The sequence below is a fragment of the Macrosteles quadrilineatus genome, unplaced genomic scaffold (genome assembly GCF_028750875.1).
Source record: "Macrosteles quadrilineatus isolate MER2022 unplaced genomic scaffold, UCM_ALF_1.0 Scaffold_2__2_contigs__length_208266976, whole genome shotgun sequence".
NCBI classification, from domain to species: Eukaryota; Metazoa; Arthropoda; class Insecta; order Hemiptera; family Cicadellidae; genus Macrosteles; species Macrosteles quadrilineatus.
This window is the reverse complement of record NW_026542595.1, coordinates 110,223,753-110,238,107: the sequence shown is the minus strand read 5'-3', so window position 1 is coordinate 110,238,107 and position 14,355 is coordinate 110,223,753. Positions and strand designations below refer to the sequence as shown.

Below are 14,355 nucleotides of genomic sequence, written 5' to 3'. Positions count from 1 at the left end.
AAGAGGAGTTGCTTTATGATGTTTTGAAAATTGGCCCAGACTCAGATAGATATAAATTTGATATACATTTTGTGGAATACAGAAAATTGTTTACCATGCCAAACTAGGAAGGCTTATGGTAAGCTATAGCAACTACGACCCATCATCTTCAACAAAACATAAGGTATAAAATAGAACTTTAGACACTAGCGCATTCTTTGACTGGTTCACACAACTAGGTTCTCATTTTAATAAAAAAAATTGGCAACAGCTGCCATACAAATGGGATGTCTACTTCAGTATCCAGTAGCTATACAAAAAAGAATTAAAGATAGACTGTCAGCCGTGCAGTGGTTACCATAGGTTGTGGCGCACACCACTGGGAGCGCCGTGTAGTTATGTAGCGCTTAGGCCGTAACTACATGGCACTCCCAGAGGTGTGTGCCAGAACCTATGGTAACCACAGCACAGCTGGCGGTCTACAGTATATTTTATTCTTGTTGTCTATGCCAATAGTCAATAGTTTCACCTAATTATTTATGGTTACTGGCTATCAATAACGGTTTGAAAAAAACACAACCGAGTATTTTAAGAAACATCTATTTTAAAATTTTACCAAAAATCCACTTTAATTACACACTTGATAGTTTAAAAAACAAAATTATCAATGATCACAAATTACTGTAACCTAGGCGGTGGCGGCGGTACTGGCAGCATGTCGCCCATCTTAGGTGGCGGGGGAGGAACAGGGTTGAACATCGGAGGTGGCGGTGGTGCCATCATAGGCGGAGGTGGAGGATGCATCATAGGTGGAGGGGGTAACATCTGCGGGGGCCTCACAGGCGGAGTGGGAGGTGGGGGCGGCCGCATCATAGGTTGCTTGGACTCCATCTTGAAGGCAAACTGGAGGAAGAACTGCTTAGTGTCTTTGTTCCAATGAGTCCAAAACTTCCCTTCTGATTTGTCTACTTCACGACTTGGCACCTACGAAAGAAATTTGAATCTTAGAACTTAAAGAAAGTTATTTAATATGTACACCTAAGAGTCCTGCTAATTCAAACCACATTTTGGGGGGGGAAGGTGTATTCTGAAATACTAGACAGTGTCTAGCCGACCTGGAAACCAAGAATGGCACATGAATTTTAATTAGAAGAAACTGTAAATTATAAATAAATTTTGTATGAAATCTAGGGGCATTTGGGATAATTATTGCCATAGCCTTTGAACGGGCAAGCATCCCTTCATTAAGCAGTTCAATTGGTTCTTACTAAGGTCTTTGTGTATTGAGAAGAAAGTGACAGCAGGAGACGGTCATGGTATGGTCGTAACCGTGGGATACAGATATGGCAATTTCGTCATGAAATACATTACTTTTTATTAAATTTCTCAAATAGGGAACACTAACGAATTTCCATATGGGTAATACAGTAAGCTACAGTATTACCAGGTATTATGGTAAGACCTAGACCCAGGACCAATTTACTTTTTTGTTTTAGGGTCCCGAGAAGCCGAGAAAACTATCAGTTCAAATTCATATATACTTAAGGGTGGTAAAAAATAACAAGAATGTAACATATTTACAGTTTTAAGTACATCCATTTTTAACAAAGAAATGGATCTGTTCTACAAGGGCTTCAAATTGCTCTCCAATGCTTGGATATCACTTAAACAGCTGTGATAACTACAACTTAAAACTTTATTCTAAAATGGTGTGGCGACCATAAGAATATAGGCTAGTTATTTTAAGCCAAGTATGAATGGAGATGAGTGTCGGAAGAGTGGCACAATATTGTAGTCTTGTTAGTGACTAAGGTCGATGTTCCTTAGACACAACTGTTAATTAAAGCCCATATAATAATAATAGCATAAGAGCAATGAATAATTATGAAGATATCCCTACTCCTCACATGATAATTTTTGAAGAATTTGTACATTGTAAGTTTGTAGCTAGCTTTAAGTAAAATAAAATTAATAAAAAATACAGACATTTGTACAGCTTGTATTATGAAATTACAAACCATAAACTTACAGATCTATGAACATAACAGAAAGGAAACAATAGGCAAATAGAAGGAAGGATACCTTGAACGCAATAGTCTCGTAAGGCTCAGCCGCAAACAGAAGGTATTGCCACTTCCTGTCTGGAGGCTCCACACGCTGCTCGTACGCAGACATAAACCTGTGTCTGGGCGAAACTCCATCAGCAATCTCTGTAACAGGTTGTAACATGAAAATTTTATATCTGATAACCAGTTCATGAGATGTTAGGTAGGGTCCAGTTTATCTTATGAGTCTATATGGCAGTGATAAGAATTCAGCTATGACCACTTTGATTTAAATGTCAAAGTCTCTTCTGCATTGTATTAGGAATTTTGTTAGCCTACTGAAAACTATATGACACAGTTTATTTAGTAATGTTGATTATAGACAAATATGTGTAATAAAAAAAGTTTATTCGATGCATACAAATAAACCCCCACATTCTGACCCTGCATAATACTTTACCTGATTACTCAAGAACAATAAGTTTCTTTGAAACATTCTCAACTACAGTAGAAATCTAGATTATGCTCTAATCATCCAGATCACCGATTAACTGGACGGAGTTCCAAACGCCCTATATCTACTGCATTAGAGCCTGACATCACGCTTGGTCGAATTTTTCCACACAGTTTGCCGTGTACTACCTGTTGCAAAAAACATGTTGAGGGTAATTATCCCCTGTCCTAAAAACATTAACCCTGCTAAAGTTTATGAAGGCTACATTCAAATACAGAAATAAAATAAAACTTATTTATGTTCATTTGTATTTTTGTTGTTGTTAATGTATTGAAAAGGACTCTGTCCCAGAGTCCTTATGGACCAGCCGCCAATGGAGGTGACGTATCAATCGGTGGAGAATCGAACCTTTTGCCACTGTCTAAAGGCCTGTGTACACGTGGCTAGTTTAGTAGTTGCTAATTTTCGCTATTAGCACAAGCTGGACACACTAGCGCAAAAGTATACAATATCTACATGTGGCTAGTTATTCTCACTGATTTTAGCAGTAGTCAGTTGTAGAATTGTAGTGTTCATTGGCCGCAGTTGTCATCTCAGTATTTACAAATGTATTCTGTTCCTTTAAATCGCAATGTTTTGAGACAAATTTTAAAATTTGTGTAAAGGAGTTGTGTGAGAAGTACCGGTAACTTAATAAAAAGACACTAACTTTGTGGGTTCAAAAGTGGATCAGGCGAGAACTTCTTGGTGCTTCGAATACTTTTTTAAGAGAACAGGCGGTGGAAGAACAGTCTACGACCACTCTACTTGACAAACAAACAGCAACTGTCCTGTCCTGGCAAGTGGCGATTAGCACTAGCAGTCTCATAGAGGTGCACACACCCTGCTAGTAGCACGCTAATTCACTATCGCTAGTGGTCACATGACTACCCTCCCCACTTGTTAGCGTTTAAGTATTATCAACATGTGAAAAGCGACTAGCAGCGAGTAAAATACTAGCACGGTAGTTGTTATATTTACTAATGGAAGACCGTTTACAGGGGGCTAATTTATAAGCGCTAATCAATTAGGATCCAATACAAGCCTCGTGTACTCGGGCCTTTAGGAGTCCAACTATTAGATTATTTAGATCTAATGTATTCAGTTTTCAGTAAATAATATCTACACTTACCAGGATAATCAATCTGGAAGAGCAAACTCTGCTGTCCAGAATCTGACTCTCGCTGCTTTGTCACTCGATAACCTGGACGTCCGATCTTTACAAACTTCTTCGGCTCCACTCGTGGCTTCTCAGGAGCCGGCTGTAGAATAAAATAAAATATGAATATAACAATCAAATCAGAACATTGAAACAGTGGTTAAAAGCGGTAAAGTAAGACTACAACTTCTACGACACAGGGAACAGAACCTTGACCGAACTAGTTAAAACCATCTGTAGTTAATAACTACAGGTATACATTCAAAAACTACACATTAAATACATAAATAAAACGGCATAAGTCTTACACTGCAACTGGCTGTCCAGACCATCGAAAATTTGAACCAAACAGATTCGAGCAAGAGGGATTTCACTTTGGATAATCTTACTTAATGTTATGGACTAAAACTAAAAGGTTATTTGTTTAACTTAGGCCTACTTTTTAGTTTAACTTTTAGGAATAATGTGCTAGATATACCTAGGTACTAAAATCAGCATCAATTCAATGTAAAAATTCATGACCATCTTGCGAGAGTTAAGCTACAGCCATCTAAATCTGTATGACAGTTGAACCTAGGGATATAGTAACACGAAACTGACCTGCTGCGGCGAGTCCTTGGCTTCCTTGGCAGCTCGTCGGGCGAGGTTTGCTTGATGTTTCTTACCCTGAGTGTGTGCCAGGTAGCTGCCTTCGTTGTTGTGAAGTGTGAGACATAGCTTACATTCGTAAGAACCTAAGAACAATAATTGGTGTACGGTATTATAAAGGTTTTTAATGTCATGTCCGTATTTTTTAAATTTAGAATGGTGAATTTAAAAATGTCAATTGTAACTAGGCCCATAAGGTTTTCACAGCTAAGCAATTAAAATCCCCAATATTTTACTTCTCTTAAATTACAGAAGACAAGATAGGTCTCCTCTATATCCAACATAGTGCTTTTATAAGATAGAGCAAGAGGTTAAGCTTACAAGGCTAAGAAAGATAAGTACTTACTTAAAAAAATATCAAAAGATTGTACGTCTGTTTGATAAATATAGTTTTACAAGAAAAATTCTCAATGAGATATTCAATTTGATTCAACACAACTTGTGTGGATTTAAGTAAGTTAATAGGGTATTGCATAAAAGGCCTTCAAAATTTAAACTTAACTTACCTAAATGGTTCTTCATAAAATAGGGGTCCTTGTTCAGGTCAATAGTCTCGAGGGCAAGTTGCCGCAGACGTTCTCGACGGTCTCTGTTGGCCTCTGACCACGAGGCCACACCTCCCGTCCCGGTCTTTCCACCGGGTCGATTTTGAAAATCCATGTTTGGGTGTCAAATGAACTGTTCTGCAAATAAGGTCTGCCAACAGAAATATGAGGAGACTTAAGGGGTGGTAGTGTAGGTTGGTAGTAGTCGCACATTTATAGACCTAAGCCTACAACAAACTCCAAGTTAATTGTTGAGAGCTTTAACTTATGGCTTCTGAACTTCTATTTATTTTTATTGGAGTAGGCCTACAGGTAAATTGATCACTGATCAAAACACATGATAGTTGGGCCAAAGAATACAGCTTATAGGTAGCGGGTACAGTTTCTTAACTGGGCTATGCTAATATCGATTATAACTATCAAATTGAAAATATTGATTAGTAAACGATATTTTTAAATATTTCTATGGCTGTACTTTACTTTAGGTCCTACACTCATTCTAATGAAAATATCGATCGATCCCTATTGATTATTCGATATAGGCTATCGTTTGGTTAGTTAGGTAAGGTTAACCTAACCTAACTAACCAAACGATATATCGAATGAAACAATCGAATAATCAATATTATCTTTCGGTTGTTTGTGTAGGACCTTAAGTAAAGTGCAGCCATCTATACTATTATAAAATTAAACTAGGCTAGCATAACCTAACCTAACCAAGCTTGCTGATGGTGAAAAAATCGCATGAAGGTTTACTGATCGAATCGATAGTTTTAATCGATATTAGCATAGCCCAGTTAAGAAACTGTACCCCTAAGCAATATAGGCCTAGGAAGGCTTAAGAATGAGTACCGAAGGTATGTAACGGCTATGCCTAAACAAACCAATAACTTATAGGTTATCCTGGATAGAATAAAAAAATTAAATAATTCACACGAAACCATAATATTTTAAATACACTAATTGATATTGCAGTTCCAAAATACTTCAACACGATTAATAGAGTTTACAACAACCTCGACCTAATCAATACCTAACCTAGACAAAGTAGGCATCCAGACAGAGTTAGATTTTTACAGCTAATGAAGGTTTAAGAGAACAGGCTTGTGACACAAAATATACTGGACATACTTTTAAAGTTAAATTACATGAGGAAATTTCTGAACCGAAAAGTTTACTTCGTAAGTAGGCCTAACATGAAATATTATTTCACTTACGTCTAGTTAGTACTAAAAGTTGACAACCGCCATTGGCATTTGGCAGACAGAAAAAAGATGCGAAATCAAAGTACGTGCATTGGTAGTGTAGCCAACAAAACTGAAAAATACAAATAAGCCCAATTTTCCCTGCTAATGCTCGGTTCCCTTATAAAGTACCTCACACTATAACAATACAATTATAATTTTACGATTATTTTATTGTAACTTGCCCTCATGTATTATCGATTGTAAAAATGGTGTTAACCGTATGATAAATAAATAAATAAATACAAAGTTTTTACAGTAGCATTGCATTTCAAGGTGGTTAAGTGTGTCCCCCTTTTATTCATTTTATTTATCATAGAATCAGTCATTGATTCTATAGATAAAGGCGAGCAAACCGTAGGAATTTTCATCGGTTGACCTCTGAACTACCTTTTACTTTCTCCCCCTATACCATAGTATATGGAGAAAGTATTGTTTTCGTCAAAATTTTCTAGTTTGAGTTTTGAGTGGATATATTCGTTTTGGGTCCCCCTGGACCCAAAAAAGTGGTTTTCGAAGTGATGTCTGTGTGTGTGTGTGTGTGTGTGTCTGTGTGTCTGTGTGTCTGTGTGTCTGGATGTGTACAGAGCTAGAGACTACACCTGTGGTCCGATTTCGATGAAATTTGGTATGTAGGTTCTAATCCATGGTATATCCAGGCGTTTTTTTCATTTTTTTGAAATTTTGATTTTTAATGGGGATTTTCCCATAAAAACCCATAAAAAACCGGAAAAATCTGATTTTCTCAAAAATGGCCCGAACGATTTTGATAAAAATTTAGTATGTTGTAGCCCCAGTGGCGGCTCTAGGACCTTGTCTAGGGGGGGGCTCCGGGGGGTTTGGGGGGTGTGGAGCAAAAAATCATATTTTTCCGTTATTTTATGGGGTTTTATGGGAAAATCCCCATTAAAAATAAAAATTTCTAAAAAATGAAAAAAACTATCAAAATTGTAAGGACCTTAACATATTATGTTAAATCAAAACCGGATTTTTGTCTAAAATCCTATTTTTCGTTATTTTATGGGGTTTTTATGGGAAAATAACATAATTTACCGTAACTTTTGAACCGTAATTTTTACAGAAATGGGATTTGTACCATTTTGTTCAGAATTTAAAGGGCTACAGTAGCCCTTTAAATTCTGAACAAAATGGTACAAATCCCATTTCTGTAAAAATTACGGTTCAAAAGTTACGGTAAATTATGTTATTTTCCCATAAAAACCCCATAAAATAACGAAAAATAGGATTTTAGACAAAAATCCGGTTTTGATTTAACATAATATGTTAAGGTCCTTACAATTTTGATAGTTTTTTTCATTTTTTAGAAATTTTTATTTTTAATGGGGATTTTCCCATAAAACCCCATAAAATAACGGAAAAATATGATTTTCCCAAAAATGGCCCGAGCGATTTTGATAAAAATTTAGTATGTTATAGTCCTTTATATTCTGAACAAAATGGTACAAATCCCATCTCTGTAAAAAATACGGTTCAAAAGTTATTGTAAATTATGTTATTTTCCCATAAAAACCCCATAAAATAACGGAAAATCAGATTTTCCCAAAATTGGCTCGAAAGATTTTGATATCAATTTAGTATGTAATAGTCCTTTAAATTCTGAAGAAAATTGTACAAATCCCATTTCCGTATATTTACTCTCACCGCTTACACATGATAAAGGTTGTTGACAAACTTATGGGAGAAAGTATGTGTCAGAATGCTGATACCGTTTATTAACTTTCTGAGACTGGCTTTCTTTTCTTTTTTCCAGTCCCATATTGTATATGGCACGCTCCTGTGGGGTCACTCCCCGCATGCTCAGAAAGTACTGCTCCAGCAAAAAAAGGCTATCCGAATAATATGTCAGGTTCATTATCTGGAGCATTGTAGGCATTTGTTCGCTGAACTTCGTATTATGACTGTTGTAAATGTATATATTTATCAATCTTTGTTAGCTATTAAGGACATGGAAGAAGATCTGGTTTGTAACAAGGATGTCCACTCATATTTTACAAGAAATAGAAACAATGTACATTTAAGTAGCAATAGATTGAGTAAAACTAATAACTGTTTTCCTGTTACAGGCAAAAAGTTTTACAATGCTCTCCCGGAAAGTGTACGGTCATTGCGGAAGTCAAAATTCACAAAAATTGTAAAAGATTGGCTTGAAACGAATCCTTTTTATGAAACTATAGAATTTTTTGATGCTCTGAAGGCTGGCCATTGTTTTTAGTTTGTAATTTTATTTTTACACTCAGGTATGTGTCACAATTTTCATTTTCTTTTGTTTGCCATAACTGCATGGTTTGCTGTTTTGTTTGCTGTGAAGATTAACCATTTTTTATTTCAGCATGGTTTGTAATTATGAACATTTAATTATTTATATGCATTGGTTTGTTTATTTTAGAATAGTGACGTTACCTATTGTATTTATTTACTTAATGGTATAAATAAATCTCTTGAATCGACCTCAGCAAGGCATTTGATGTTTGTCATACCAAATTATTAAGTACCGGTATTCTTTCAAATTTTGGAATAAAAAATAAAGCTTATGATTGGATCAACTCTTATTTATGTAATCGAACTACTTTTGTTGAACTGAAATACGTAAACAAGTATAATCAACTTATATCTTGCCGTTCCGCAGTAACAGTCCGTTGAAATATGGAGTACCACAAGGATCTATATTGGGACCTTTATTCTTTTTATGTTACATCAATAGCTTAGCTAATTTCCGTGATCAAAGTAAAATCACTTTATATGCAGATGATTTAAATATAAAACTATCCGGATACCATGCAAATGATATAGAAATATCTTCTTTTATAAAACTTAATGCAATCCAACAACATTTAGCTGATCTAAACATTTTATTAAATAAACAAAAAACTAAATATATTAATTTTTCCGCTTCAAATAGGAAAAGTGGGTCTGTGGTGAAGAATGTTTGTCTTAATGATTCCTTTATTGATGAAGTTAAGGAAACAAAATTCCTTCGTTTAACTGTTGATAGACTTCTTAGCTGGAACACTCATGTATCTCAAGTTTGTAAAAAAATGCCAACAGGTATTTTCATCCTTAGAAAATTATCACCATTTTGTGATATTAAAACCCTTAAAGCAGTTTATTTTGCTTTTGTGCACTCTCATGTCTCTTTTGGTTTGTCGGTTTATGGTAACACCTCTAATGAAAATTTAAACATGATACTTATATTACAAAAAAAAAAGCAATAAGAATAATAATGAAACTTAAGTGGTTTGAGTCAGCCAGATAACATTTTTCAAATTTTGGAATAATGACAGTTTATAGCCAATTAATCTATGATCTGATTCTGTGGATTAAAAAAAATCAAAATAGTCATTGTATGCTAGGTTTTAACCACAGATATGAAACTAGAAATAAGAATAATTTTTGTTTTAATAGACATAAGCTAACGTTTTATGAGAAGAAGCCAACATATTCAGGCATCAAATTTTATAATTCATTACCAGAAAACATAAAATGTATTACTGATTTTGGGTCGTTCAAAAAGAAATTGAAGTCATTTATTATTGTTAAACCTTTGCGCAGTTTTAATGAATTTTTAAAGCACATGTTGTCTGTAACAGTTAATTTAATTTAATTTCATACCGTGATTATAATTTTAATTTATTATTGTATTATATATACTTGTACTTACTAGTTTATAATAGTACTTGTTGACGCCATTCTGTACTCTATGTGTACATAATGAATAAAGAAAATTTTGATTTGATTTGATCATTTGATTTTATATATTTTAAGCATGGTTCTTTGACGTTACCTATTGAAATTAATTACTGAATGGCATAATAAATCTTTGAATCTTGTCTCATTGTAAAAAATACATAGGCTATTTATGATTTTGGTAGAACTTATCAGTGGATGAACATTTTAATAATTTATTTATTCCTAAGAAATATACAGGAATGTAATAGTCATACCGTGTGTTTGTGCTACATTTCCACAAAATGAAATAACGAATTGGGCAGCTGGACGGCACATTAAAATTTCAGTACCTTCACAATTCAATGTAATGGATGTGATTTTTTCAACTAGATGGGAGGCCTCTTTTGTGGGCAGGGTAGGGGCTGGCCACCTCAGGTACTCTAGCGAGCACCCTGATCCCTCCTATTCCTCGTTCTGGGCTCTATGAATGACCAGCATATGTTTTTCCTTTGCCCATACATTTTTCTTATTAGCTTTCCTACTTTTCTTCCCCTCTCCCTTGTTCCCTTCTGTTTCAGTGAACCTCAGGGGATTGGCTTCCCAGCTGTATAAAATTGGATCGTTTTTTCAGCCTCTCTCATCAGTTGAGTTAACCCAAGCAAGTACAGTAAGCTTAGGTTGACATGTCAGGATGGGTTTGTGATGGGGTACAAAATGACAATATCTTTCAACTTGCAAGTAGTAACTTCCCAATTACAATTTTCTATGAATTAATTAATTATAGTGACATATTTTTAAAACCGTGCATGGAAAGGTACACAAATAAAATGGATGGACAAAACGAGAAATGTTTAATGTAGTAGATTTCAAAATTTATTTGTAAAAATCCCATTATTTGAAGTTTCTGAACAAAAATCGTTTTGGGCTGTTTAACAGAGCTTTTTGCCTTACTGACAAAAATATTTGATAATGCACAAATAAACTCATAGAATTTTGAGAGCTTAGTAAATTCTTCCCATGTTCTTGTTCTTAGGTTAGTGGCTAGTGGAAGGAGGAATGTATTTATTCATGAATTTTCATCTATTTTATCAGTAAGGTATAAACCTGATGTTAAACCTGTCCATTAATTACCATATCCTTAATATTTTTTAGTAGGTGAGTCAGTCACGATAAAAAATCCAGGATGTAAGTAGTCGCTAGACCACTGTTCTAAAGAAAGAGCATACCAGGCCTAATACTCAACATATACCGGTACTTTTGAGATGGTAGCAGTTTGTTTTTTAATTTTAAAAGTAATTTTATATGTACCATATTTATACTAGTCCAGTGATGGCTCACAGATTTTCCCATTGACTCTATGTAACCCATACTTTCTTTACAAAAATTTTGGCTAAGCTATTAATGATAATGGGAGGGGGATTCAACAGCTGCACCAATTCAGTTTTTTGGACAAAAAAAGAGGCAGTCACATTTTGATCCCTGATTGTATACAACCTGTCAATTTTGTCCTAAATATCACTGGAGACAAAGGTGTTTACTTTTGAATACCCTGGCCAGTTCTATGACCTCTCCCCTGCAATGTGAGATCTCTGGGGGTTACGAATTACCACCACTTCTTTTAGTTTGCATTTGTAAGTTATGAAAAAGTAAAGCTTGAACAATTGATTTCCAATGAAATGCCAATATAGAAAACTCTAACACTTTCAATAGTACTCATAGTTTGTAGTCAAGGCAAAAAAAAAACAAATTTTAATAAAAATAACTACACATTTTCAAAGGATCAAAAGGAACAAGAATAACATTTAACAAACAAATGTATATTTGGAATAATTACAATTTTATACAATATATACATTTAAACTCAATAGAAAGAAAGAAGAAAGAAAGAAGAAAGAAAAAGCGCTTTATTTCCAAAATACCCAGTGCACAATAATTCGTCCCACGCAGGGGACGTGCCTACGCGCTACAGCAATGACCTTTCGGTCGTCTGCCGGGTTGGCACGTCTAAAACTAAATCAAAACAATTATTGGGTTCCTTTAAAATAAAATTATAAATCTTTCCTTAAACTAACAATTATGGCCATTATTTTAAAGTAAAGAAATATAATACAATCCAACCAGTTTCTCTAGTTATATCGGTTTTTTTTTTTTTTTTTTTAGAAGTTTGGAAGAGTACGATATTTAAATTTTTTATGATATTTTTTCCTCAATTGTTAAATTCTTGTATTAAAATCCACCTGTATTGCCAGGCGTTTTTTAAATAATTTACTAACGCTCGCCAATCCCTGCCATTTAAAAAACTAATATAATCCCGTTCAGAAAGGACTCTATTGTGTAAAAATGTTAATCTAAGATTACTTAAAATTGGACAAATAGCGATGAAATGAAATGTGGTTTCAATTTCACCCATATTACAAAGAGAACAGAACTTATTTCCCGTTGACCAAGGTTTACCATTCAAATAGAGCAGCTCTGCCCTAGCCTTAATTATCCAGGAAACGAAGCTGACATCGGCGTTATCAGTAAGGTAGCTTTTATCGCCAAGTTCAAGGCCAAGGTCGAGGCTGATCAGCTGACTGTGGTGAATGGACGTGCGTGCGCGCCCTATACACTCTCCTATCCATACGTCACTCAGCTTTTCCACCACCGTCAGACATCTCGATTTTACCGCCTCTGATCCAAAATCTACATCAACCCCTACCTTCTCACCTAGCATCTTCCACTGTCTGCACCAATCTAAGTTTTGGTTTATAATTTGTTTGGCTAGAATCAAAGGAAGTCTATTATCGGGGAAATGTAGTACTTTTAATAGGTAATTTAAATTCGTAATCATATTATAAAAAAACAATTTTTTAAATCCACTTTCTAAATAAATCACATAGTTTGGCGTGTTATAAGGCAATCGGAAGAGTCTCTTTAAAAACAATTTTTGAACGGATTCTAGGAATTCAGATTCGAAGCAACCCCATACCTGAGCCCCATAACTAACAATTGATTTTATGACGGAATTAAACACATAATTTTAGATGATAAAGGCACAGATTTATTATTGATTAAGTTATTCCACACCGAGTTAATTGCTAATTTTGCTTGCCTCGCTTTATCTTTAAAATGTGATTGCCAAGATAACGTCGCTGTGAATAACACTCCGAGGTATTTATAGCTGTTTACTACTTCTACACGTTTCCCATTGAACCACCATTTATCTGACGAGGCCAATCTACCCCCATTTCTGAAAACAATTATTTTTGATTTTTCAAGATTAACTCTCAAATTCCATGTTTCACAATAAGTTTCTAAATTTCTTATCATAAGTTGTAAGCAGGTGGACGTAGGCGCTAACAACACAACGTCGTCGGCATATAAAAGAATGTTTATCCTAGTCCCTCCAAAATTACAGCCGCCACCAAGTGCCTCAGGGAGATCATTAATAAATAAAGTGAACATTAAAGGACTCGCAGAACATCCTTGCCTAAGACCTGTCGAAGTTTCAAAATTTGCTGTCACACTGTCTCCACACCACACACCCGCTCTAGTACCATCATAATAGTTCTTAAAAATATTTAAAAATTTTGTTGAAACACCTATACAGGATAACTTAAACAGTAGCGACTTCCTATCAATAGTATCGAATGCTGCCGAGAAGTCAACAAAGAAAGCATATAGCTTACCTCCGGTCCTTGCCAGCCTTAGGCGCACAATCGCATTTAGGTTAAAGATATTGTCGATGGTTGAATAACCTCTCCTAAATCCCGCCTGAAACTCACTTATTAACTGCCTATCACTAGCCCAATTACTTAACCTTGAATCTAAAATGTTTATAAAAATCTTAGCTACACAGTTGATAAAGGACAACCCTCTATAATTTTTGACGTCATTAATGTTGCCTTTTTTATGTAAAGGAAAAATAATAGACTCCTTGAAAGTTTGTGGGACATTGCCACTCTCAAAAATACTATTATAAATATAAATAAGACCATTAAGTAATGCATCCGGTGCGTTTTTAAAAAACTCATATGGCACCCTGTCAATGCCAGGTGCTTTGCCATTTTTTACCCTTAACAACACAGCTTTTAATTCATCTAGTGAAATATTTGCATCGAGGTATTCGTCACAAACTACTGGCTGTGCATACGAAACAGTAGATACTAACAAGGGTGGATTTAATAAACTCTTAAAATGCTTCGTCCAATCCTGTATCGCAATTTTACCAATTTGGTTTGGAATTTTACATTTGAAAGAATTTATTGCACTCCAATTTATTGCAATGTGAGATCTCTGGGGGTTACGAATTACCACCACTTCTTTTAGTTTGCATTTGTAAGTTATGAAAAAGTAAAGCTTGAACAATTGATTTCCAATGAAATGCCAATATAGAAAACTCTAACACTTTCAATAGTACTCATAGTTTGTAGTCAAGGCAAAAAAAAAACAAATTTTAATAAAAATAACTACACATTTTCAAAGGATCAAAAGGAACAAGAATAACATTTAACAAACAAATGTATATTTGGAATAATTACAATTTTATACAATATATACATTTAAACTCAAT

At 34.8% G+C, this 14,355-nt stretch overlaps 1 protein-coding gene across 1 annotated transcript; it reads right to left on the bottom strand.

Moving 5' to 3' along the window:
• Positions 1 to 563: 563 nt before the first annotated feature.
• On the bottom strand, positions 564 to 6,130 carry LOC128986693 (splicing factor 3A subunit 2). Its single transcript, XM_054407183.1, has 6 exons — positions 6,087 to 6,130; positions 4,831 to 5,020; positions 4,277 to 4,410; positions 3,650 to 3,779; positions 2,062 to 2,189; positions 564 to 963 (listed from the first exon to the last, which is right to left on the bottom strand). The coding sequence occupies exons 2-6, from the start codon at positions 4,982 to 4,984 to the stop codon at positions 658 to 660; spliced, it is 852 nt and encodes a 283-aa protein (XP_054263158.1). The 5' UTR covers positions 4,985 to 5,020; positions 6,087 to 6,130; the 3' UTR covers positions 564 to 657.
• Between the last annotated feature and the right edge of the window lie 8,225 nt (positions 6,131 to 14,355).

Bases quoted from the DNA above. Each gene is read 5' to 3' on its own strand.
- LOC128986693 (XM_054407183.1), bottom strand. From the start codon at position 4,984: ATGGATTTTCAAAATCGACCCGGTGGAAAGACCGGGACGGGAGGTGTG. The intron at 3,780-4,276 runs GTCAGTTTCGTG...TTTATTCTACAG, and splicing joins CCAAGGACTCGCCGCAGCAG to CCGGCTCCTGAGAAGCCACG. The intron at 2,190-3,649 runs GTAAGTGTAGAT...AACCTGTTACAG, and splicing joins CTTCCAGATTGATTATCCTG to AGATTGCTGATGGAGTTTCG.